This window comes from Mesoplodon mirus (genome assembly GCF_964341445.2).
Source record: "Mesoplodon mirus genome assembly, chromosome: 2".
NCBI lineage: Eukaryota > Metazoa > Chordata > Mammalia > Artiodactyla > Ziphiidae > Mesoplodon > Mesoplodon mirus.
Genome location: NC_138977.1, coordinates 83,740,407 through 83,767,767, shown reverse-complemented (window position 1 = coordinate 83,767,767; position 27,361 = coordinate 83,740,407). Strand labels below are relative to the sequence as shown.

The window sequence follows — 27,361 nt, the reverse complement described above, 5'->3', positions numbered from 1 at the left end:
AAAGTTATACAAATATGCAAATAATCTTATTGATAATTTTGCTACATATTAACATAACAATAAAACTCCTAAGGTTCTTGTGTGACACAAAGATATTGAAGAACCTTCCTTTTTGAGTTAAAGGAGCCAAGAAACACTGGAACTGCTCGTGCTGGAGCAGCCTTCAGTTTAGTAAGCTAAAAATTGTAACTTTTTTTTTTTTTTTTTTTTTTTTTGCGGTACGCGGGCCTCTCACTGTTGTGGCCTCTCCCGTTGCGGAGCACAGGCTCCGGACGCGCAGGCTCAGCGGCCACAGCTCACGAGCCCAGCCGCTCCGCGGCATGTGGGATCTTCCCAGACCAGGGCACGAACCCGTGTCCCCTGAATCGGCAGGCGGACTCTCAACCACTGCGCCACCAGGGAAGCCCTGTAACATTTTTTTAACTGAATAAAAATACTTCTTCAATTTAGGAAGGAGCCATGGTAAAGTTTCCACATGGATGTTAGCGGGTAACAAATTCTAGGAAATAACTGGTTATTTAGATTAGATAGAGCAAACTACCCAATTTTTAAAAAATTACTGTACCTGGATTTGAGGCAGAACTCATTCATTGCTCTGACTCCAGTGATGAAATTATTCTGAGTGTACTTTGGTCCATATTCCCTCTTCTTAAGGACTGCTTTGACTAAAACCAAAAATATAGGAAAACATACTAAATACAAATATGCACATTGGAAGACACATTTGAAGATGAACATATGCTGAGTTTTAAGTGGATTCACTAATGAATTCCACAGAAAACTGTTTTTCCTAATGCACTGAACGGCGTCAGAAAAAAAAAAGTTTACTCCAAGTACAGAATAGGACAGAATTACACTTGTAACCACCCAGCTTTATCTCTATAGTTCATCAGTAACTGATGACAAAATGTCAACCCTTTGTCTAAAGGATACCTTGTATAGGTATTACTGGTCTGTTTAAATCGTACTAGTACAATTTAAATTGCTTAGGGCCTAAATGAAAATGAACTGAAGTTTCAATAAAAAATTAGACGCTGGGGCTTCCCTGGTGGCACAGTGGTTGACAGTCCGCCTGCCGATGCGGGGGACGCGGGTTCGTGCCCTGGTATGGGAGGATCCCGCGTGCCGCAGAGCGGCTGGGCCCGTGAGCCATGGCCGCTGAGCCTGCACGTCCGGAGCCTGTGCTCCGCAACGGGAGAGGCCACAACAGTGAGAGGCCCGCATACCGCAAAAAAAAAAAAAAAATTAGACGCTGGTTTGGTGTTTTACAAACACTGGTGAAACCAGCATTTTATAAAAAATGAAAATAGAAAGTAATCAAAGAGTACTGCACATAATGAAGAATAAGCACTTTTTGTGAAAACTTTTCAGTTACATATAATAATCTATATATACTAGATCATTAGTATTTCTTAAGTGGGTTGCAGTCAAAAAAGTCTGAAAGTCACTGGGCAATTTCACATAATGTAACAAAGATGAAGTAACTATAAGGAACATTTTTTATCAGTTAAAAATTATAGGAAGTTAATTATAGACTATAGGTAAAATACTGCCTTCTAAATTCTTCCTATTATCAAGTATCAACCTGTTCATAAAAAAGCCAGAGACATCAATAATAAAATAAAATACCAATTTGGCATCAATTATAGTCTATGAATTAAAAATTACTGTCAACATTGTTCTGTTCATTTTTATAAAGTGAGACTTTTGGTCACAAAACACAGATAAATAACATAAGCAAATCTCTGAAAATTGTCACCTAGTCACTTCATATTCTATTCTAATGTCTAGTAACTATTGAGTTTTCTATTGTACTTACAAGTTGAAAGAATAAATTAAGATGAAAATTATCCATCACTACAGTAGGTAAAAAGAATCTTAAAATAACACACAAACTATTAAAATCAAATGCACAAATAATAGTTAACAAGAACATTTCAAAAATAAAGTTCAATATAAAACCCAAAACCTTATTTGAAAAAAAGTATATAAAGAAGTTCAGGTTTCTTTTTGCATGAGTTTCTCTAAACTACCTTACTCTAAAAATCCTAAAATTCTAAATCCAAATAAACTTCTCTGGATCAGAGAGGAGAATTACATCGTTCTTCAAAAAGATTAGGTTTTTTTTTACCTTACTTTTAAATAATTTCTTCAAAGTAGCTAGAAATCCCTGTTGGCCTTCCGAGCCCAGATTACTGATGATAAGCAACATTAAGTATTCTTAATTGTGACTGTACACTATCATCTCCAAAGTTATCCTAGAAAAGAAGTCCCATTTTTAGCATGATCTTATAGGGAGGAAACTAAGGCTCAGAGAAATAAAGTAAACTGCCCAAAGCCATACAGCTAGTATGTCCTGAAGTTACAAATTGAATCCACTTTTGTCTGACGCCAAAGCCATGGTACTCCTAATCACAGAATTAGTACCTCCATGAAACATGCTACTTTGGAGATGGGAGCCATAGGGCGTTATAAAGAAGAGAGCTGCAAACAAGAATCCCTTCATCACTCAATCACTCCCAGAAAAGGAAATCAGACAAGAATCTCCAAACTCTACCTGGATTTGAACAAGCTGTAGGTGTTGGCCTCTTGTTCTTTATTAATCACATTACTTTTCTAAAAATGATAAAGCAATTGATGATTTTTATTTGCCATTACTCCTTTCTTTGGGCTTTTGAAAAAAGAACTTGCATAAAATTTACGACTAAAATGCAAAGTAAACTTAAGTAGAAAATTAGTTTATAAATAGAATAAATCCTTATGGTCAATATATTTAAAGAAAAATGAATATACCCTTATAACTATAAAGAGCTCTATATAAACTAACTTTACATATTTAATTCAAAACACCATTATAATAAAAAATAGAATAAAATATATTTACCTCGTACTTGGAGAGGTTCTTGCTTAATAAGTGGAGCTTTCAGTTCTGCACCAATATTCTCTGCTGTAAAGTTCATTTTTAAAAAGTTATATTAAGCAGTTGTTTTCATACAAACCTATAAACTTAATTAATATTAGCTGACAATCTGGCAATGTATAAAAAAGATAATATTATCATAGACCAAGTTGGATTTATCCTAGGAATGAAAGAGTAGTTAAACATTAGAAAAGCTATTAATTCCCCTCATTAACAGACTGAAGGAGAAAAACTATAGAATCATTTCAGGAGCTAAACAAAGAGCATTTAATAAAATTCAGCACCCATGCAAGTTTCAAACCTTTTTCAGAAAATTAGGGCAAAAACGAATTTCCTTAAAGGGTAAAGCAAACCTATAACAAACATTGCATTCAACGGTGAAAATTTAGATGCATCACTTTAAAACAAGGGCACATGCTGTCGATTCTTCCACTCAAAACTGTTCTATAGATACTATTCAATGAAGAAAGGATGACGATTAAGTGGTTATTGGAACAACTGTACAACTCCCTCCCCTCCAAAAAATTTAATGAAAGAAAACTGGAATCTACCTCACACCATAAACAACCAATCCCAGGTAAATTAATGACTTAAATAGGAGAAGATATATCCAGCAAATATAATCAACAAAGGATAACTATCAAGAATATTTAAGAATTCCTCCCTATTAACAAAAAGACAACCCATTAGAAAAAATCAGGGCAGAAGACAAGAACAAACTTGCACAGGAAAGGAAATACAAATAACCAATAAACATATGAAGAGATAGCCTCAGGCTTCCCTGGTGGCACAGTAGTTGAGAGTCCGCCTGCCGATGCAGGGGACATGGGTTCGATGCAGGGGACATGGGTTCGTGCCCCGGTCCAGGAAGATCCCACATGCCACGGAGCGGCTGGGCCCGTGAGCCATGGCCGCTGAGCCTGCACGTCCGGAGCCTGTGCTCCGCAACGGGAGAGGCCACAACAGTGAGAGGCCCGTGTACCGCAAAAAAAAAAAAAAAGAATCCGCCTGCCAATGCAGGGGACACGGGTTCGAGCCCTGGTCCGGGAAGATCCCACATGCCGTGGAGCAACTAAACCCGTGCACCACAACTACTGAGCCTGCACTCTAGAGCCCATGAGCCACAACTACTGAGCCCGTGTGCCACAACTACTGAAGCCCGCACGCCTAGAGTCCGTGCTCCGCAACAAGAGAAGTCACTGCAATGAGAAGCCCACATACCGCAACAAAGAGTAGCCCCCGCTCGCCACAACTAGAGAAAGCCCACATGCAGCGACGAATACCCAACACAGCCAAATAAACAATAAATAAAGAAAGAAAATAAAAAGTTTTTTAAAAAAAAGAATGCAAGGTTCTCAGGTTAGGTGGTAAACTCCCAGGCGTTGATTTTATTATGCTTTCTAACTTACATATACATAGCATGTATTCTTTTATATGTATCAAATATTTTGTAATAAAAATCTCACCCTTAAAACCTTTTCTCTTATATTTATATCTTCATTCAATAATATAACATTTTGGAGCTTATTAACAATAGCTAACATTTACTAAGTATTTACCATGTGCCACATACAGTACACTATGTGTTTTACATGCATTATTTCATTTAATCCTCACAAAACTGCTCTGAGGTAAGTACTATTATTATCTTCATCTTATTCAGGAAGTTTTGGAACTTCCCTCAAAGTCACACAGCTAGTATTTTAAATATGGAAGCACAGGGCCTCCCTGGTGGCGCAGTGGTTGAGAGTCCGCCTGCCGATGCAGGGGATACGGGTTCGTGCCCCGGTCTGGGAGGATCCCATATGCCGCGGAGCGGCTGGGCCCGTGAGCCATGGCCGCTGGGCCTGCGCATCCGGAGCCTGTGCTCCGCAACGGGAGAGGCCACAACAGTGAGAGGCCCGCATACCGCAAAAAAAAAAAAAAAAAAAAAAAAAAAAATATGGAAGCACAGTCAGGATTGAAACCCAAGTCATTTCAATTAGTCTCCTCTCTTAACCACTTTCCTACATTACCTCTATGTTTCAAATAATAATTGATTTATAAGTAGATATTTGTGTATTTTTGGGAAAAGAGGATAGAAGTGAAAACTGGATCAGCAACATGAAGATCACTGGCAACCTTCTGACAACAGCAGTTTCAGCAGGAAGAGTAGGGACGGAGCAACAGGTTGAGGTGAGAATGGGAGATGAGGAAGTGAAAACAATATCCGGACTTTCAGTAAGAGCTGGAAAAGAGAATGGAATCAAGGAAATATTGATTTTACTTTATATAGAGGTGGAAATGATGAAATAAATGCAAATGAACCATTTCTACATATTTAGAATATGAGTATATATAAATGATAGGCAACACCATGAAACCTGACTACTTGGTTACCTGATTTAGACTTCTGCCACCTTATTGTCTGACTTCGGTTTACCATCCTTTTTTTCCTTTGCTCTTATTTTTCTTTTGCCTTTCCTGCCATCTGTTAGATTTATAAAGTTTTCTATATCCTCCTCTCACCCCACGCCCATGCTGGTTTCAAATTTATAAGATTATAGTTCTATTGTTTTCATGATTCCATTTAGAAATTTAACATACATACTTTCCTATAAATCTTTCTAACCATCTGTTAAGTTATTCCCCATCTCTACCTTCCTCTGAACAAGAAAAAAACCTTTAACCACTGAAAACTTCTTCTATCTTATTACTCTTGACTAAAATTGTAGCATTTAATATAAAATGTTTATTATTTTTACTATCAATAATTAACATTCCAACACATTTTATCCACTTCTTGCTTTTCACTGTCCCTTTTATATCCTAACGCTTCTTTCCCTGAGTTTACTCTACATCTTACAGAAATACATATTTCAATAGTTTTTTTTTAATGTGGGTAGGTTAGTAGTAAATGATAGTCATCTTTATATATGTGAAATGTTTTTATTTTGCCTTCCCTATAGAATGATTATTTAGACAAGTATAAAATTCTAGGGTAACATTTATTTCTCCTCTTACCCTTTCATGGCTATTACTCCAAATCACTCCTCCCTTATTTTCTGCATATTGTTGTAGATAAAAAGTCTACTTCAAGAGAGCAACAATTGTACTGATAGCAGGCTGACTTTCTCTTTGGAAACTTTTAAGTTGGGTTGTTTCTTGTTTCAGTTTTGAAATCTATGGGTTTCTTTTCATTTACCCTGTTTAGTACTAAAAGTGTATTTTTGATCTGAAGATCCTTGTTTTTCTCAAATTCTGAAAAATTCTCATCCATTATCTCTTTATATATAATTCCTCCACCATTTCTCTATTTTCTCTCTCTCTCTCTGAAATACCCATTAAATATAGGCTAGAGCTTCATGCCTTTTTAAAGCTCTTTCATTTTCCTGGAAAATCTTTTTGCTTTCCTATGCTCATTCAGGGTGAATTTCAATTTACTAATTCTCTACTTGACTATGGCTATTTAATCTATTAAATTCTTACTTTAGTGATTACACTTTCATTTGTAACCTCTATAGTTGGCTCTTTCCCAAATTTCCTTGTTCTGCTTTTATTTCTGCCAGTTTGTGTTTCAAAATATGAGTACTTCATTTATTCTTTTGAGGATATTAAACTTATTTAAAGCAATTCAGGGGACTTCCCTGGTGGTGCAGTGGTTAAGAATCCGCCTGCCGATACAAGGGACATGGGTTTGAGCCCTGGTCTGGGAAGATCCCATATGCTGCGGAGCAACTAAGCCCATGCGTCACAACTACTGAGCCTTCGCTCTAGAGGCATGCAAGCCACAACTACTGAGCTCGCGAGCCACAACTACTGAAGCCCGTGTGCCTAGAGCCCCTGCTCCACAACAAGAGAAGCCGCCACAATAAAAAGTCCGGGCACCGCAATGAAGACTAGCCCCCTCTAGCCACAACTAGAGAAAGCCCGCACACAGCAACAAAGACCCAACACAGCCAAAAATAAATTAATTAACAAAAATAAATAAATAAAGCAATTCAGCTGTTATTTTAACATCATCTGGAGTTAATTCATATTTGATTGTTGACTTTGCTGGCTTTCTTAGCACTAGGATTTACGGAGATATAACTGACATATAATGTTTTATAAGTTTAAGGTATATAACATATTGATTCGATTCATTTATATATTGCAATATGATCCTTCGTGCACTTTTAAATTTTAGAATTTGCAAACTTATTCTGAATAGGATATATCCTTTCACTCTCCTCCTCATGCTCTAGTGCCCAGAACTCAATCTGACCCTTCTGTCCTGAACCAGACCTCACACTGCCAGTTTGAAATTCCGACCCCTCAGTTCAGTCTCCAAACCAGCAAACAGCAGGTTTCAGTTCACGTTCTTCCTCTTGCCTCCCTACCCAACAGCCTCCTACAAGACAGAACCTCAGGTAACAAACAGAAGAGGCTAGCTTCAGCCTCCTGTTAGAGGGTGGGTGGCTAAGTTCATGCAGTGAGTCTGACTCCAATACCCGGGTATGCATGGAGCATTTATAGATCCATTACCCCAAATGAGCCAAACTCCTGGCTGCCAGTGCCTGCTTACAAACCCAGAGCCTGGCATGTTCTGTTCCACTTCTTGGACATAACACACCTTTTTTTGAGTCCAGCTACTCCTTTAGTTTTCTCTTTGTATATTTTGTCTATCACTCCAATAAGTGAGAAGCAGAACAGTTACCTCAGAGCATCCATTCAACAAGACTATTGCTATCTTGATCAGAATTTCTCCCTATCCACTGATTTCCCTTCTTTTAATGCTCTTATGTATAAATTAAATGTCAACAGAATAGGCATTAACAAAGGCAAAATTCCTGAAATAAAAGCAAAAAAATCTTACATGTAATTTTTAATATATCTCTTAACTTTTCAGCAAAAGCCACTGGGGAAATGACTTAACATGGTACTTTTTCTTTCTTTTTTTTTTTTAACATCTTTATTGGAGTATGATTGCTTCACAATGCGTGTTAGTTTCTGCTGTATAACAAAGTGAATCAGCTATATGTATACTTATATCCCCATATCCCCTCCCTTTTGCGTCTCCTCCCACCCTCCCTATCCCACCCCTCTAGGTGGTCACAGAGCACCAAGCTGATCTCCCTGTGCTACACAGCTGCTTCCCATTAGCTATCTATTTTACATGTGGTAGTGTATATATGTAAATGCTACTCTTTCACTTCGTCCCAGCTTACCATTCCCCCTCCCCATGTCCTCAAGTCCATTCTCTATGTCTGTGTCTCTATTCTGTCCTGCCCCTGTCTGTGTCTCTATTCCTATCCTGCCCCTAGGTTCATTAGAACCATTTTTTTTTTCAGATTCCATATATGTGTGTTAACATACGGTATTTGTTTTTCTCTTTCTGACTTACTTCACTCTGTATGACAGACTCTAGGTCCATCCACCTCACTACAAATAACTCAATTTCGTTTCTTTTTATGGCTGAGTAATATTCCATTGTATATATGTGCCACATCTTCTTTATCCATTCATCTGTCGATGGGCACTTAGGTTGCTTCCAACATGGTATGTTTTGATAACTAAAACATACAGAAAATCCCAAAAGGCTTTATTTTAACTATTCATCAGATCCTAAGTAGGTTATGATGGCATATTAGTAAAAAAAAAAAAAAAAAGGCTTAAAAACACTTCTATTTAATTAATTAATAACTATGGCTTATAACATTTGACATTGATCAGTTAAATAACTGATATTTTATTTTTGTCTACCTAAACAGCAAACTAATTCTAAAGCATCTTTATCTATAGAATCTATATATCAATTACTTAAAATTTTTGTTTTGGGGAATAGAGCCCTGGGCAGAGAAAAGTGAAGGGATAGGGTAGTAGAATAATAAGCTTTTAACACTCACCTAGTGTCTGAACAATGGAAATCTACTGTCTAAAGTTTCACAGACAACCCTCCTTTCTATAATGATCAAAGTCATTCAAACAAATCACATAAAATAAGTTGCTCTAAAACTGATACTTCTGGATATTCTTCTCACCACAAACTGTCTAGACATTACTAATTATATAGTGCTATGAATCACAGGGAGGTTCCTGGTAGCCTAATGGTTAGCATTCTGGGCTTTCACTGATATGGCCCAGGTTCAATCCCTGGTTGGGAAACTGAGATCCCACAAGCCACCCAATGCAGCAAAAAAGAATCACAAACAAGAAATGCTAGTAAATGGCTCAAACACATGTATGAATACTTTTTTTGTACACCACCATCTTAATAAACTTACACTGGATCACTGGAGTAGAATCTTTATGATTTCAATAAGTAACCAGACATTCTCTCCATGAATATCTCTAGAAATTTGTTTTAAGCTCAAGCCCTGGCTGTTTGCCACACATCTGCTGTCATTAGCAAAATTAAAACTGATTTTACTAAAATTTAAAACCTCTGAATGCTCTTTAAAAACTTAAGGATTCCTTAGCAAATCTCTGCCTCTTAATGAGCTGTTTCTGACTTTATCACGTGATCTGAATTATTCAGAAGTCAATCTCAAACTCTTAAATATACAAATTATCTTTCAATCAAGCAATTACTTGCTGTCTATCTGATGGTTAACAAGGTCTAATTTGGCCTAAGCAAATTCTGAAAACTTAAGCCCAAAATAAAACCATCAATAAACAATGTACTCCGAATATAATAAAATAAACTAACATCTTAATTTCAGTCAGCAGAGGAAAAAGAAACCTAGTCACAGATTTCAATTTCAAGCCTTCTGTATAGTGGAACCAACATTAAATATTTTTGCCTGCGTCGATGTTCACCTTCAGAAGAGCATTATAACATGTTTTACCTTTAATTATATTATTTCATCATCTGTTTCTTCTCCCATTTCAATGTTCTAATAAATATGCTTATTTCTGGAACTTAGGGACTCATGACACTCTCCATTCCTTCATCCTCTAATATCAAACTCTCAATCAATATTTACCCCAGCAGTTCTCCATCACCACAAGGAAAAGAGAAGAAACTGGCTAAAAATGCATAGTAAGCCCAAGAGAAGATGAGGCTTAGGGAAAAGGATGAAAAACAGGCATCATAAACATAAATGCAGGTTTCTCAAGGAATCTGTAAAATCTTCCCTGTGAAAGACATCCGACTATAGGAAAGACAGTCTTGAAACGTTTATTATTCTTCTTCAAATACTCTCTTCTCCTAACACCATACTCTCCTTGGCTTTTCTTTTACCTCTCCAGACTGCACCTCCTCAAGTATTCTTTGCAAGCTCCTCCTCTTCCACTTGTCCCTTACTCACTGGGGATTTTGTACTAGCTCTCATCTCCCCAATCTAAACTCTCTCCCTATACTGTCTCAAACACACTCATGACTTCAGTTACCAGCTGGTGTAGCTAATAACTCCTAAATCTCTATCCCCAGGTTAGAACTCTATGCATTCACTTATTTACAAACTATTAAACCCCTACTATGGGTAAACCACTGCTCTAGGCACTGAAGTTCCTGCTATCACAAGGCTTGGAAACGGGGAAAAATAAAGCAGATACTGAAAATATCTGTCAGTAATAAGTGCTAGTTACACAGAGAATTAAAATGAGTGTAATATTAAAGACTGACTGGGTGTGCAGAGCTGACATGTCATTTAAGATGTAAATAACCAGGACTTCCCTGGTGGCTCAGTGGTTAAGAATCTGCCTGCCAATGCATGGGACATGGGTTCGAGCCCTGGTCCAGGAAGATCCCACATGCTGCAGAGCAACTAAGCCCGTGCACCACAACTACTGAGCCTGTGCTCTAGAGCCCACAAGCCACAACTACTGAGCCTGCGTGCTGCAACTACTGAAGCCGTGAGCCTAGAGCCCGTGCTCCACAATGAGAAGCCCGCGCACCACAATGAAGAGTAGCCCCCACTCACCACAACCAGAGAAAGCCCGCGCACAGCAACAAAGACGCAACGCAGCCAAAAATAAATAAATAAATAAATTTATATTAAAGAAAAAAGATGTAAATGACCAAAAGGGTCAGCCACAGGGCTTCCCTGGTGGCGCAGTGGTTGAAAGTCCACCTGCTGATGTGGGGGACATGGGTTCATGCCCCGGTCCGGGAGCATCCCACATGCCGCGGAGCGGCTGGGCCCGTGAGCCATGGTCACTGAGCCTGCGCATCCGGAGCCTGTGCTCCACAACGGGAGAGGCCACAGCAGTGAGAGGCCCGCGTACTGCAAAAAAAAAAAAAAAAAAAAAAAAAACGCACAGGGAAGCACATGATACAATGGCAGAAATATGTCCAAACATATCGATGATTACAGTAAATGTAAACAGACTAAACTTTCAGTTAAAAGACAAAGATTGGGCTTCCCTGGTGGTGCATTGGTTGAGAGTCCGCCTGCCGATGCAGGGGACATGGGTTCGTGCCCCGGTCCGGGAAGATCCCACATGCTGTGGAGTGGCTAGGCCCATGAGCCATGGCCGCTGAGCCTGCGCGTCTGGAGCCTGTGCTCCGCAATGGGAGAGGCCACAACAGTGAGAGGCCCGCGTATCGCAAAAAAAAAAATAAAAGAAACCTAAAAGAAAGTACAACTTTCAAGTACAACTTTACTTGATTCAGTGTGCAACAGGGAACAATATTTGAAAAGCTTCCAAATGTCACTAAATTCTGCCATTCTAAAAGAAAAAAAATTTTTTAATTTCAAACAAACTAATAATGATTTTTATACCCAATAAAACTATGGCTTAAATTCCTACTTTAGAAAAGAAGAAAGGTTCAAAATTAATGAGCAAAATAGCTAACTGATATGATAGTTAAAAAATGAATAACAGAGTAAATACAAAGGAAGCAGAAAGGAGAATATATTTAAGGTAAGAGTGGAAATTAATGAAATAAGAGACAAACATATGATATAAAGAATCAAAGTAAAAAAAGTTACTTGGAAAAATAATAAAATAGACAAAGCTTTGGCAAAATTAATCAAGAAAATAAGACAAACACCACTAGGAATGGAAAAAAGGGTGTAACTACATATGCTGCTAAAAGTATCAGAGAGTACCATGAACTTCATGTCAATAAATTAAAAATTTACTTGAAGTGGATAAATTCCTAGAAAAAAACAGAACTTACCAAAATTGAGTCAAAAAGAAATAGAAAAATTAAAAGAAATTAAGTTAGCAGTTTAATGACTCCTCACCAAGAAAACACTAGTCCAGATGGTTTTACAAGTAAGTTCTATCAAACATTCAAGGAACAAATAATCTTATGCAAACTATCCCGGTATACAGGAAAAAACTATTTTAAAAGATTTATACATACCTGCTTCATCAAATGATGGCACTTTTTCCATTTTGTGAGTCTGTGATCCCTGTCCTTCTTTCTGAACATTTGTGGAATACAACTTTACTTGATTCAGTGTGCAACAGGGAACAATATTTGAAAAGCTTCCAAATGTCACTAAATTCTGCCATTCTAAAAGAAAAAATTTTTTTAAATTTCAAACAAACTAATAATAAGGATTTTTATACCCAATAAAACATACCTATGATAAGAGAATAATTTTACAGAATAACAGTAAAACTTTCATCCTGTTAAATATCCAAATGCACAATGCTAAGCCACCCTTTCCATGGAAGTGTTTCATTGAGCCCTAGGTATACAGGGTCTATATTTTGTAAAGAAAAAGAAAATATTCCTTTTTGTCCCCTAATTTGTAAATTTATTTATATGGAAACTTTTAAAATTATATAAAGTCAAAATATTTGTATTATTCAGCTGTTCTGAAAGGTCTCTGGCATTTACAAGGTATTCTTTATTTTGTATGCTGGTTGCATGGTAAAAAAAAATGACATATAATGTACTTTTCAGAATAAGAACTCTGAGAGGGGGAAGGTCAGGAGGGTGTCCTACTCAAAACTACCCTGCATCTTCCTTCTGCTAGGTGGAGATTGAGTCATCTTTCATTTCTCAATCAATATGTGAATTATATTAATCAGTCATTCATACTGTCACTGATGTTTTTAAATCAGATAATTAGATCAACATTTGGTGAGATTTCTCAGTACATGGGAATTCTAATTGAGGGAAGAATAGAAGACTAATTACAAAGCACTTTAGCTGTTGCATCTGGGTTGACTGTGAGCTTTAGAGGGCTGAAATACAGAAGGAAAATATATTCCACATTTGCATCAAAGTGGTAGAAAAGTACATCTGTCTGTCTCTACTCTCATGTGACCCTCTTGGTTTTATTTTTTTACGCTGAGTACTTAAAACTCGAAAATCTTGTTTCGGTATAATTTATATATTTTCTAAAGATTTAGGTGAAATAATGCAATTATATCATTAGAAACAGTCAAGTTTCTCCAAGAGTGGAGGGTTAAGCACTAAGAGTTGAAACTTTTCTAACTGCTTAATAATGATCTTCCCAAAATGTTAATTCATGTATGTGCATGTGTAGACTGCCTTCCAAAATCAAGAAAAATTAATTTTTTAATGGCTCAGAGAATTCATCAGGAAAAATTATTGTGAACACTGAAGATAATCTGAAAAGCATGAGGGGCATAAGGCAGCATAAGTATTCATTCAAATTTCAGGCTTAGAACTTGCTTTCTTCAAAAACTTTCTGATGTCAACTTACTCTTTCATTTATTTGGCAAATATTTGTTGAAGACCGAGTATTTTTTGTTTGTTTGTTTTTTGCGGTACGCAGGCCCCTCACTGTTGTGGCCTCTCCCACTGCGGAGCACAGGCTCTGGATGCGCAGGCTCAGCAGCCATGGCTCACGAGCCCAGCCGCTCCGCGGCATGTGGGATCTTCCCGGACTGGGGCACGAACCCGTGTCCCCTGCATCGGCAGGTGGACTCTCAACCACTGCGCCACCAGGGAAGCCCAGTTGTTGTTGTTTTTCATTAATAAATTTATTTATTTATTTTTGGCTGTGTTGGGTCTTCCTTGCTACGTGCAGGATTTCTCTAGTTGCAGCAAGCGGGGGCTACTCTTTGTTGCAGTACTTGGGCTTTTCACTGCGGTGGCTTCTCTTGTTGAGGAGCATGAGCTCTAGGCACGTGGGCTTCAGTAGTTGTGGCACATAGGCTCAGCAGCTGTGGCTAGCAGGCTCTAGAGCGCAGGCTCAGTAGTTGCGGTGCACAGGCTTACCTGCTCCATGGCATGTGGGATCTTCCAGGACCAGGGATCAAACCCGTGTCCCCTGATTGGCAGGCAGATTCTTAACCACTGTGCCACCAGGGAAGTCCCCCAGTATGTTTTTTTGATCATTTGCCTCTACTTATTAAAGGCTGAGTAAAGTGAATATAACAATGTATCTTCTTGCACGTTAAAATACGTAGACTACCAGCAAAATTAATTAGTGAAGAAAGGGTTAAAGCAAATTCTCCTAAGAAACCCACCCTCCAGGAAAGCATCTTCTTCACCACAGCCACTGGTGTTCTGACTTGTCGGCCTATTCAAAATATTTTTTGTGATTATTACCTAACAAAAACACTATGACACCAACATTTTTTTTTTACCCACTGATGAAACACTTCTATAGAGACTGTGCTAAGGTGTTTAAAGAGGGATTACTACAGTCTAAAAATCCTTCCTCAGAAGAGGACAATGTTTTCATGACTTGATCCTAGATCTTTTTCAAGGTTCTCCGTAATTTTTAAAACATGTTATTACAGAAAATTTCAAAATTATGCAAAGGTAGAAAAAAACAGTACAATAAACATACACATACTCATTACTTCAACAATTAACAACTCATGGCCAACCTTGTTTCACCTCTGCCAGCACCTGCATCTCCCCACCTACATATTAATTTGATGTAAATCTCAGACATTAAATAATTTCATTCATAAATATTTCAGAATGCATTCTAAGAGATAAGAACTTTTTAAAACATAGCCGTACCACCATTGCAAGTAAAAAAATCCTTAATATCATCAAGTATCCTCAATTTCCAATTTCCACTGTTACAAGTCATAATTTTTGTGTATGTGAACAGATCCTAATTTGGTCCACATACTGCAATTGACTGAGATGTCTTTTAAGTCTCTTTTCTACAGGATATGTGTTTTACAGCCATTTTTATATTGAAGAAACCAGCTGTTCGTACTAAATTTTTGTCCTGGTTGTTTTCCAGTCTGAATTTTACTGATTTAATTCCCGTGGTGTAGTTTAACCTGTACTTCTATGCGTTCTATAAATCGATGGATATAAAGGCTTTATCCAAATTCAGGCTCCTTTTTATTAGGACAACACTACTTGATAAGTGGTGATGTGTTCTTTAACCAGGAGCCACATAATATTTGGTTATCTCTATTTGTGATAGTGTCTGCTGTTGTTCAATGCCTAGAATCATTTATTCCTTAGGTGGTTACAAAATGGTGATATTATAGTTTTATCACTTCATTTTTTTGTCAGAATACTTCTACAAAGAGAAAATTCCCTTCATGTATTTGGTTATCCAGCAGTATAGTTCATATAAGAAAGTCAGGCTAAATGCTTAATTTTCTCCCTTTATTTACCATTACCAGTTCTCAAAATAATGAGTTCACTACCTACCATCCTGCAACAGTGACACAATAATTTGCATGTGTATGCATCATTATGATTCCATAGATTTAAACATTATTTGATGTATATCAATCCATTTTAGTCATTATCCTGATTTATGTCCAAACTGTCCATCCCGTTTTGGGCCAGTAGGGGTCTCTTCAAATTGACTCCTGTGTCCTTTTTGTTTTTGGCCTCTCCGCACAGCTTGTGGGATCTTAGTTCCCTGACCAGGGATCGAACCCTTAACTTCAACAGTGAAAGCGCAGAGTCCTAACCACTGGACCGCCAGGGAATTCTCAACTCCCGTATCCTGTGACACTATCTTAGTAATCTTGATAGCTTCCTTGCTCACCATTTCAAAAAGTAATTAATTTTTAACTTTAGTAGAATTTTAGGTATCAGCTTTAAAAGTACACATTTGCCATGAATACAAGACTGAAAATTACACAGAAATTGCAGAATATGTTTCTACCTTTAACATTTTATATTCTAAAAAATACACAGGACCATATCTGATTCAATAAAACAAACAGAATACCTAACACATAGCAGTAGAAACTCAACCATTTGTTGAATAAATTACTGAATTTGTTAATTAATTCTAGGAGGCAGAAAAACAGTAAAAAAAATTAACCACCATTCATACCCTTTCTTCAAGGTGACTTCTAAAATAAGCTATGTTATAGTACAGATTAGTCTTTAGTTTGGTGCTCACTACTCTATGGGCCTGGACAAGGAACTTCTCGTTGCTGCATATACAAGGCTGTTCATGGAGACTGTAGAGCTACTGGTATCTTATCAGTCTAGTCGAAACAATCACTTTTCTCTGCTTTTATTTTACTGTTACTGCCTCTGCAACTCCTAATAACTTTGCTACTGATCACCCTTTGTCCTCTCCAATCTTGTTTGTCACCTACCACTTACTCTGGCTTTTGGAGGAAATTTAGCCTTTTCATACTACAACAATACGAAAACCTCTTTTTCTCCCATGCAAACGGACAATTCTGTCTACTGTGTATGTTGCTTCTGCAATAATAATAACTAAAAACAAACAAAAAGATTTCTTAACGGTTTGAAATGTTTTGCTTCAGGCTAACTTCAGGACCAGAGACAAACTTGCACCTAAGTCTTCCAGAGATCAGTCTCTTTTCTTAAGAGACCATTACAGGGACTTCCCTGGTGGTCCAGTGGTTAAGACACCATGCTCCCAATGCAGGGGGACCAGATTCGACCCCTGATCAGGGAACTAGATCCCGCATGCCACAACTAAAGATCCCGCAGGCAGCAATGAAGACCCTGCAGCATGCAACTAATACCCAGCACAGCCAAATAAATAAATATTTAAAACAAAAAACAAAAAAAAGAAAGAGAGACCACTGCAGATGGATGGACCTAGAGATTATCATACTAAGTGAAGTCAGACAGAGATAGACAAATATCATATATCACTTATATGTGGAATCTAAAAAATGATACAAATAAACTTATTTACAAAACAGAAACAGACTCACAGATATAGAAAACATACTTATGGTTACCAAAGGGGAAAAGAGGGGAGGGATAAATTAGGATCTTGAGATTAACATATATACACTGCGATACATAAAACAGATAAACAACAAGGACCTATTGTATAGCACAGGGAACTATATTCAATACCTTGTAATAACCTACCATGGAAAAGAATCTAAAAAAGAATATATATATGTATATTCTGAAAAATATACATTCTGAAAAAGAATATACGTGTGTGTGTGTATAACTGAATCATGATGTTGCATTAAAAAAAGCAGGAGACAAAATAATACAGCTTGATTTCAACTATTCAAAAATGCTACTGGTGAAATATCTGGATATGCATAATTTTTACTCTATACTTTATACTTTTCTGTATTTTCCCCAAATGTCTAAAATTTTAAATTAAAAATACATCCATTGTTAAATTACTTCAAATATTATACTGCTAATAATAGTAACACACTGACTATCTTTAGTTTACTTTTATGCTTTCAGCTAACAAAAAATGCAGGAAAATCCCTCTTATGTCTAATCATCTGGCAAGCAAAAGTGTGACCTAGACCAGGTGGCTCAACCTTCAGGACTATTGCTGATGTGATTTTTCACCAGAACAGAGTAAGCAATAGGGAATCCTTTTTTTTTTTTTTTTTTTTGGAGTATGTGAAGAATATACAACTTCCTGCACTGCATCTTGGCACACCAACTCTACTGCCTTGCTTAATTCTTGTAAACATTTGCTTAGGAAAAGGGGAAATAAAAATATCAAATACATTAAGGATTTGCCAAGTGCCACTGTACTAAGTGCTTTACCTGTATTATCACACTATAATTTATATCCCAAAATATACCTCAAAGCCATCTACATCTCTCCATCTCCATTGCTAACTACCATGGTCCAACCACAATCCTGTTTGCGTAGGTAACTCTAATTAATAGCCCCCAGTGATCTCCTTATTTACACTCTTCCCTTTCCATTCCATTCTCTACACAGTAGTCAGAATGATATTTTTTATTTATTTTTAAAAAAAATTTTTTGCAGTACGCGGGGCCTCTCACTCTTGTGGCCTCTCCCGTTGCAGAGCACAGTCTCCGGACGCGCAGGCTCAGCAGCCATGGCTCACAGGCCTAGCCGCTCCGAGAATGATATTTTTTAAACACTTGCTTTTTTTTTTTAAACCTACAACCCAAAAGGCTATGATGCCTCACCAATCTCATTTCACACACCCCTCCCCTTCCAACCACACTCCAGCCACAGCACGTTTCCTCCTGCTCCTGAATACAAGTCTAGTCTCTAGGGTTTCTATTTGCTCTGCCTGGATTGCTCTTTGCCCCAGATGTTCATCTGGCTTGCTCATTTTCATTTTTCATGCCTTGGCTGTTTCCACCTCCTCAGAAAACCTGGAGTCCCAGGCCAGCACAGCTAATGAAATGGCCCCTGCTGGCTACCTTCTAGCCCATCACTCTGCTTATTTCCTTTATAGCATTTAGATATGTTTTCTCATTCCTCATTTCCAAAAAAGGTGGAAACTGTGTCTGTCTTGTTCAGTACTGCACCACCAGCAACTACAATGCCTGGTACCTCTTTCCTGAATGATTCTCACTCACAAAAACCCCATGAAGCACATACCGTGGTTAACCTCATTTTACAGGTAACCCTATTATTAACCTGAACTACACAGAATCATGCTGTCAGCCTGCCAAAATGGTCTTTTAAAACTGTCAATGTTCCTATTAGTTATTTAAGGGGCTAAATTCCCACTCTACTTTTCATATGGTAATACTAGCAGATTGCAGACAGAAATTTAAAAAATACAAAGGTCAATTTCTATATTTTTATTTAAAAACTATACTTTTATTAAACTCGGACTTAAGCAAAAGCATGTTATCTGTTGATTTGGCATGTAGTCCTTAAAGGAGCATCCTCCCATCTCAAATCACTGTCAAATGAGGCAAGACATAAATACATGAAAAAATAAAATAAGTGCTTATGCAAAGCCAAAAGAACTTTTTTAAAAAAGGGCATATTTACTAGAGAAACTAAGTTATATATATATATATATATATATTTTTTTTTTTTTTTTTTTTTTTTTTTTTTTCGGTATGCGGGCCTCTCACTGTTGTGGCCTCTCCCATTGCGGAGCACAGGCTCCGGACGTGCAGGCTCGGTGGCCATGGCTCACGGGCCCAGCTGCTCCGCAGCGTGTGGGATCTTCCTGGACCGGGGCACGAACCCGTGTCCCCTGCATCAGCAGGCAGACTCTCAACCACTGCGCCACCAGGGAGGCCCTAAGTAATATTTTTATCATTTGAAAGTATATGTTTGTGTAGATCATTTGAAAAACACTAAAGTTAATAAAAAAAACTTTTTCTAGAGAAAGTCACTAGTAATATCATAGTATATATTCTTACATTTTTTCTAGTTTCAAGAGCATTTTCCCACGCCACTAAATATTCTTCTACATTATGATTTTTTTTAGAAGTGTTTGCATCTATCACCAGCCCTTAATAACTGTACCAGGGCTTCCCTGGTGGTGCAGTGGTTAAGCATCTGCCTGCCAATGCAGGGGACACAGGTTCAAGCCCTGGTCTGGGAAGATCTCACATGCTGCGGAGCAACTAAGCCCGTGCGCCACAACTACTGAGCCTGCGCTCTAGAGCCCGTGTGCCTAGAGCCCGTGCTCCACAAGAGAAGCCACTGCAATGAGAAGCCAGTGCACCACAACGAGGAGTAGCCCCCGCTCACCACAACCAGAGGAAGCCTGCGCACAGCAACAAAGACCCAACACAGACAAAAATAAATAAATTTATAAAAATAAAATAATTGTACCATAACGTTTCCAACTCGTCCTAACTGTAAACGTTACCTATTTACTACTATTAATAATAAACTTGTGCACAGACTTTAATATGTATCTGATTATTTCTTGAAAGCAAATCCCTTTAAATATAATTGTTGGGTGAGAAGTCATATACCTTTAAAGTTCTTCTTTTTTTAAAGTAAGGTTTTATTTATTTATTACTTATTTATCTTTTGGCTGCATTGGGTCTTCATTGCTGCACGCGGGCTTTCTCTAGTTGCGGCGAGTGGGAGCTACTCTTTGTTGCAGTGTGTGGCTTCTCATTGCGGAGGCTTCTCTTGTTGCAGAGCACGGGCTCTAGGCACGCAGGCTTCAGTAGTTGTGGCACACAGGCTTAGTTGCTCCGTGGCATGTGGGATCTTCCCGGACCAGGGCTCTAACCCGTGTCCCGCTGCATTGGCAGGCGGATTCTTAACCACTGAACCACCAGGGAAGTCCTAAAGTTATTTTTAACATAAAGAATAACTGACCTCCAAAACACTGTTCAACTAACTATATGTCCCAATCAGTAGTAAGAGAGTTCCTGCTTTCCTGCACCCTCAATATGAAGAATCACTATGAAAAACTTAGCTAATATGAGACAATGAGTAGTAAATCCTTTAGACTTATATTTCTATGCTTATTAGTAAGTATGAACATTTTTGCATTTTTATTGGCTACTCGAATGGCTTTATGAAAGCATTCATTTCCTTTGCCCATTTTTCTACTGGAATGTACAATGGCTTGTAAAAATTCTTTATAAATTAGGGATACTAACTTTATAAGCGCACTGTGCAACACAGTAGTCGCTGTTTACTGAGCACTTGAAACGTGGAGTCTGTAAGATGTGCTGTAAGTGTAAACCGGACTCCAGAGACGGTTAAGAAAAGATAATGTAAAATATCTCAATAATTTTTATATTGATTACATGTTGAAACATTTTGAATATACTGTATAAAATATATTAATAAAATTAATTTCATCTGTTTTTACTTTTTAAAATATGGCTATCAGACAAATCAAAATTACATACATGGTTCACATTACATTTCTTTTGGACAGAGCTGCTCTAGAATATTGTCTTCCTTTTTGCCTTTAAATGTTTTCAGTGTTAGTTTGACCCACAGACATTTCTCATTTTTAAGTGTGCAAATGAAGCAGTTGTTTCCTTCAAGATTTCCTCCTCGACTTATTCTTTATAGGTTTTTCCCAGCCGCACAGCAGTTTTAGAAGCATGAACTAAACTTTATTTCTTGACAAAGAAAAATATTTATTTTTTAGAATTTTTTCCCAAAAGTTCTGCAAATATTTTCTTCTTACGTGCATCCAACTTAGTACTCTTTTTAGTTAGTACTCTTAGTACTACTAGAGTACTTAGTACTCTTTTTCTAAATTAGTACTCTTTTTCTAAATAATTTTTTAAGCTTTATCATAATTATGGCTGCCCTTTTAAAAACTGTTTCAGTATTTTTGAAACTAAATTTGCACAAACAAGGTTATTTTTTACATCTACTGTTTTTAAACATGAAAACACATTTTAATTTTTTGGTAATAAACATTGCAAACAACTTTGCAGTCATTCCGACTGGAGAGATAGGTGATTATTATCTGTAGTTCACAGAGGGATGAGACAAAGAGCACAAAATTTTCGACTTGACAGAGACAGAGAATAATGGATTACAAATTACACTATTTCAACTTCTTTTTACCCACCCTTAAAGGGCTGTTTAGACTAAATTCAACAGCCACTCCACGTAATTTAAGTGTAAAATGCCGAAACTGCTTGGTCAATAAAACCAACTAGGCCAGAAAGTTTAATTGGGGATTTTGGAGTACAGTACAACCAGATGAATCATTTTGTTCATAAGAGAATCAGGTACATTTCCATTATAGGAAAACTCCACAATTACACGTTTTTATCACTACCAAAAAGCCCCAAGAACAGTGCTTTTAAAATTAACCCTTCCGAAATTTTAAGAGCCAGTTTTTATATTTATTGCAAATAAAAGATAGGACCATATTCTAAAATAATTGCACAGCATAGGCATTATTTTAGCTTATGTTACTTATAAACTTGAATGACTACGACTTTCAACTTCTACTGCAAGGTCACAAACATGCTACAAGTTTTTTCAAACATAAATTTTGGGTAAATGTTTCTGTAAATACTCTTTTCATCCCCAAGACTCTGGGGGATTAGATTAGGGGTGGATTTGGTTCTGTCTCTTCCCTCATTGTTCCTAACACTTCCCAAGTGTCAAGCAACCTATGGCATGCCAATGACAGCAAAAACGGAGGTAAGCCTAAATAAAACTTGCAAGTTCAAAGTTATTTTGTAAACTGTCAATTTAAATTTGAGTCAGAAAAGACAGCTGAAAAAGAGGGATACAACCTGCCGACAACCGCTTTTTTCTGGGTTACAGCTCCAGTAGACACTTTTTCACCAAAAAGACTGTTCAACCGAACTGGGCTCATTCAATAATTGTAGGATGGTCATACCCCCATCTTAAAGGATGACTCGTAAAAGTTGCGTAGCAACCCCCAAATTCCTCCTTAGAAAATTTAATAACACAGGTTGGGAGTACGAGAAAAGGAACAGGGTAAGAAAATCTATTCGGTCAAAGTGCTCAAAAAAGGTAAGGCGGTGAGCTCAAAAGACCCTGGAACTTTGGGGAGTCAGCAATTTCGCACTGCCTGCAGGGGGAGGCGGGCGGTCACCGCCGGGCACTGCGATGCTCACGTAACGTTTTATCTGAAACGAACTGGTCCGTTTCATGGATGCGACCAGACCCGAGAATTGCCCCCAAATGCCCGAGAGGGCCTCGCTAGGACCGTGGGCGAGACCAGGATCAGGGAGGCCTGTAGGGGCCCCCGCCGGCTGGGCAGGCTGAACTGCAAAGGCGGAGGCCCGACAAGGTGGTTCTGGGGCTGGGAAAGGGCAAGGCGGCATATTCCCTAGGCGAGGCGCCCGGCCTTGTCTTCCAGTCCGGCTTCCGCGGAGTCAGAGGCCGGCGCAGGACACTTACCCTGGAGGTCGCTGGAGCCGCAGGCTGCCGCCCTGCAGCGCAGACGGAGCCGGCACAGGGAGGACCAGCTACATCTGTGGGCCGCGGCGGCGGCGGCCAAGCCCGGTAACATCCTGGCGGGGCAAAGGCCCCCACTCGGACACCGCCTGTTACCTCCGCGCTGCCGCCGAAACCAACTGACTCCATAGACCGGACACTACAGAACACCGACGCCTGCGCCGCCGCAGGCGGCCTTAGCGAACTCGGAAATGGTAGCATTATTTAATGACCTGGCCGCGGACGCAGCGGAAATGACGTACGCGCGGAGCACGAATCGCGAGACCTTGCCCCGGAAAAGCTTGGTAGGGCGTGGCTGCGCAGAAAGTTTGGCGTGTTCTCCGTGTCTTAGCGAGCTACTGCTTTTGCTCCTTACTTGGATATCTACAAATTAATTGTTTGCTTCTTAACCTCCGGAAAGCCTTGGCAGAAGTGACAGCCGTTGAGGGCTCTGCCTAGTTTTCTTTTTTCTGGGCTCAGATCCTGGGCCATGGTGTTGGAAAAGGGAGGTAAGGTGGGAAGGAAGGACAGTGGCCTTCTGAGCCTCTCCCTCTCCAGGGCCTTTCTGGATAATCCCAAGCCTAGGCTAATTTGTCCTCAGTGCCCTCGGAACCTGGAACACAGTACATCACAACAGCGTTGTGTAGCCATTACCGTGAAGGCAAGTACCCACAGAATCAGTTCTTTGGCAAGAGAATTAATTTAGGCTGATTTTTTTTTTTTAAGGCCCAAAAGACTCATCACCTTTGACCTTTACCCTACCTGCCTAAAAGATTGTAGATAGAGAACTTGTTCCTAGAAGGGAGCTATCACCATAGATAACTGTAGTACAAACTAGGTATATAGACAGGGAGGAACCTAGCAAAGTCGGCTTGTTAAAATTCCTCTCTGTCCTATTGTCTCTGTGGGCCCAGCAAACATTTGTTTACCAAACATTTGCTTTTTTGTCTCCTTGCCAGTTACCTTCCTCCCCTTGGAAGTCCCGAACTATTACCCCCAACATCCTCTTTTTTCTTTAGCTGAAGATGGTATTCAAGGTGAGGGTTTTGGAGAGTTAGTCAGTTTTCCAGGGTCTCTCCCATGTATACATGTTATTAAACTTTTGTTTGATTTTCTCCTGTTAATCTTTCTCATGTTAAGTTAATTCGTAGACCAGCTAGTGTAACAGGGAAGAGCCAATTTTGACTCCATGTTGGATCTGTTTTTTTGACTTTAGCCTTTGCTTTTCGTTGCTTTTGTTATTTAAATCATACATGATGGCCCGCCTGTGAATGGCTGCAAGAAAGAAGAAATTAACACATCTCCTCCCCGAGCCTGGCCATTCCAGGAGACGTTTTGCAAGACTGATGGCCCTTTTTACTTTACTTCCTTCCCATCTCTCCCTCTCTATTCTGCCTTTTTACTTTACTTCCCTCTCTGACTCTATAAAAGGAACTGGCATCCAGTCCCTGATAAGATGGTTTTTCAGAGACACTAGTCTGCCATCTTCTCTGTCTGCCAGCTTTCCGAATAAAGTCGGGTTCCTTGCCTCAACACATCGTCTCTGATTTATTGGCCTGTCGTGCGGCGAGCAGAGAGCGAGCGTGGACTCGGTAACACTAGAACTTAGAAGGGTAGAGGAAAATTTCTTCCTCCCCGACGCTGTAATAGGCCTGTTTAGTATCTACCCTGTTGCCCTGTATACTTTTCTTCAAAATGTCTAAAGATATTTGAAATTATATATGCATTTTTTTATTTTCTGTCTCCCAGAATAAAAAATAATCATCATGATGCTGGAATCTTGTGTTTTGCACACTGCTGTTTTCCAGGGGCTAAAACAGTGCCTGACACAAATAAATTAATCGAATGGAATGCATGATGGTTTGTTTTAAAATTAATGAGTCATTTAATTGTAGTATTACTGTTGTCGAACCCAAGTTCGTGTGTCCGATGCACAAAGAGGCCAAGCAAACCAAGACGTAGGAGTCTGGAGCAGAGAAAGGTTTATTGCTGGGCCAAGCAAAGCCAAAACTCCCTGAAGGTTTTCAGGGAAGAGTTTCTACTGGCAAAATTCGGATGAAGGTCTGCAGGGTGTGTGACCTTCCTCTGATTGGTTGGTGGTGAGGTAGCCGGTTGAGATTGAGATTCCAAGAATCTCAATCATCAGCCTTCTGGTTCCAACCAGTCTGGGGTCCACATGGCTTGTGCTCAGCCTGAAATTACCATCCTCCACCTGGGTAGGGAGCCTTAGTTCCTGTAGAAGAACTCAGAGATATATTGTTATGTATATCTACTGAGGAGGAACCAGGACCCTGCTTTATTGTTGCACTATTGTTTCTTGACTGTTCCTCTTTGTTTCTGCATTCCCTCACTTCCCTAATTAGTAACTTTGAATAACTCGTAACTTGGAGAGGGTCTGGGAGGCTGTAGCCTTTTTCCTATAAGTAAGAAACAGGGGACATGGAAAGGCCCCACAGGGTCCTGCTCAGTTTCACTACAAAATAACTAATTCAAGGGGAAATAAATTAGTATGTTCCCAATTTTAAGAGAATCAACACAGTCTTTTATGCTGATTGAGAAAGTACAACCAGATTAGTGAGGTGATAGTGATTAAATTATCACAAGAATGGTAAGCAATTTAACTTCCTATGACAAACATAGATTAAAACATTAAGTGGTTAAACATTAAAAAATGCTGTTCCTGGGACTTCCCAGGTGGTGCAGAGGTTAAGAATCCACCTGCCAATGTAGGGGACACGGGTGCGAGCCCTGGTCCTGGAAGATCCCATATGCCGCGGAGCAACTAAGCCCGTGCGCCACAGCTACTGAGCCTGCGCTCGAGCCTGCGAGCCACAACTACTGAGCCCATGTGCCACGTGCTCCGCGACAAGAGAAGCCACCGCAATGAGAAGCCCGCGCACCACAGCGGAGAGTAGCCCCCGCTCGCCGCAACTAGAAAAAGCCAGTGCGCAGAAACAAAGACTCAATGCAGCCAAAAATAAAGAAATTAATAAATTTATTTCCAAAAAATGCTGTTCCTTAAATATAAGCTCAAGATTACTGAAAAATCTGAATATTACTGGAAAGTTCTTATCCTTTCCTTATAAGTAGATTTTAGCAGAAATCCAGCTTTATGATATAAAATACATAAAGGCTTAACTCTAATTTTATGGTAACTATATGTTGCATTAGCCTTTACTATATTGCTAACTTAAATGCTTTGGATTCTTAAAGTTGGCCCCTAGTTTCAACTCTCATTTTAATCAAGACTGGTCAAAACTTCATAGGATTTATTTTTATGTACAATAGGATTTTAATTTTTGTTTATATGTATTTTCTAATAATTCTTAGAGGAATATTCATTCCTTTTGTGATAAGAAACATTTTTTAAATACATTTTTTTGCAGGGTTCTTAAAATAATTTTAATAACAGCTGTGTGATGTGAAAAATGTATTGCTGGTGTATAGCACAATTTCACCATGTGCTAGTTTTTTCCTACCCTCCTTTCCCCTGATATAGCTGGGCAATATGCCATAGTAATATAGCACTGTATAACTTGACTTATAGACACTATTAACTTTAATAAACCTCTAGAAGACTTGACTTGCCAAAAGTTTCAAGAATAAAGTGAATCATGCTGTGTTATCTTTTTTAACCCTCACAATGCTGTATCACATAATAAGTTCTCCATGGACTTGTATTAAAATACTTCTGCACTTGTCTTGGTATTTACACCTATATTGTCATCATATATTTGTCTTGATGGATAGGCTCCAAAATTTCCCCAAGTGCTGAAAATTGAGGCAATGTTGTAAGCAGTTAGGGTCGGGGAGCCCCTGGAAAAAGAGAACCAGGAATGGCTTTCTTGACAGATGACATTTTTGGCCTAAGCCATCGTGTGCTCTAAGCCTGGCCACAATGCTTGCCCTTGAATAGGTCTTAGTAATTAATGATCTCGAGGGAATGCAGAAACAAAAGAAAAGCAGTCAAAAAACAATAGTCCAGTGATAAAACAGAGTCCTAGTTTCTCCTCAAGGGATATATATAACAATCTGATACTTATCTTTGAGTTCTGTAGGCACTAAAGCCCCCACCTAGGCGGAGGATGGAATGATGATGAACTTTCCTGACCCTCCTGACTTCAATCAACTAAAGTTTGGACTCTGTCAACCTTTGCCCCAATTCTATACTGAATTCTCCTCTGCTCAAGCCCCTTCATGAACATGCATGTACCCTTAGCTAAAAAATTCCCCAATTTTGCTGTTCAGGGAGACACTGCTTTGGAAAGGCTCCTCAGTGTTCTCCTTACTTGCTGCAAGTAATAAATCCTTCCTTCTCCCCCTCTTTGGCTTGGTTGTGTCTCTTGGATGGACACCCACCAAGAAGCAAACCCAGTTTTCAGGTAATGAAACAGGAGGAAAGGGGGCAGGGCACAACTTTTAAAAGAATGACATAGCCCGAGGACACGACATAAACTGATTAGAACCAAATAGGTGCAAGATGGCAGACAAGTTGATTTCCACTAGA

The 27,361-nt window shown here is 38.8% G+C and overlaps 1 protein-coding gene across 2 annotated transcripts in view; it reads right to left on the bottom strand.

Annotated features, from left to right (window-relative positions):
- Nucleotides 1-23,051, bottom strand: part of SLC30A9 (solute carrier family 30 member 9) — a 74,283-nt gene extending 51,232 nt beyond the window's left edge. For both annotated transcript variants that reach the window (XM_082632974.1, XM_082632975.1), the window contains exons 1-4: nt 22,819-23,051; nt 12,198-12,350; nt 2,885-2,947; nt 566-665 (exon numbers count right to left, since the gene is read on the bottom strand). In XM_082632974.1, the coding sequence (XP_082489100.1) occupies nt 566-665; nt 2,885-2,947; nt 12,198-12,350; nt 22,819-22,930 (428 nt within the window). In that variant the 5' untranslated portion in view covers nt 22,931-23,051. The remainder of the gene's footprint in view (nt 1-565; nt 666-2,884; nt 2,948-12,197; nt 12,351-22,818) is intronic.
- Between the last annotated feature and the right edge of the window lie 4,310 nt (nt 23,052-27,361).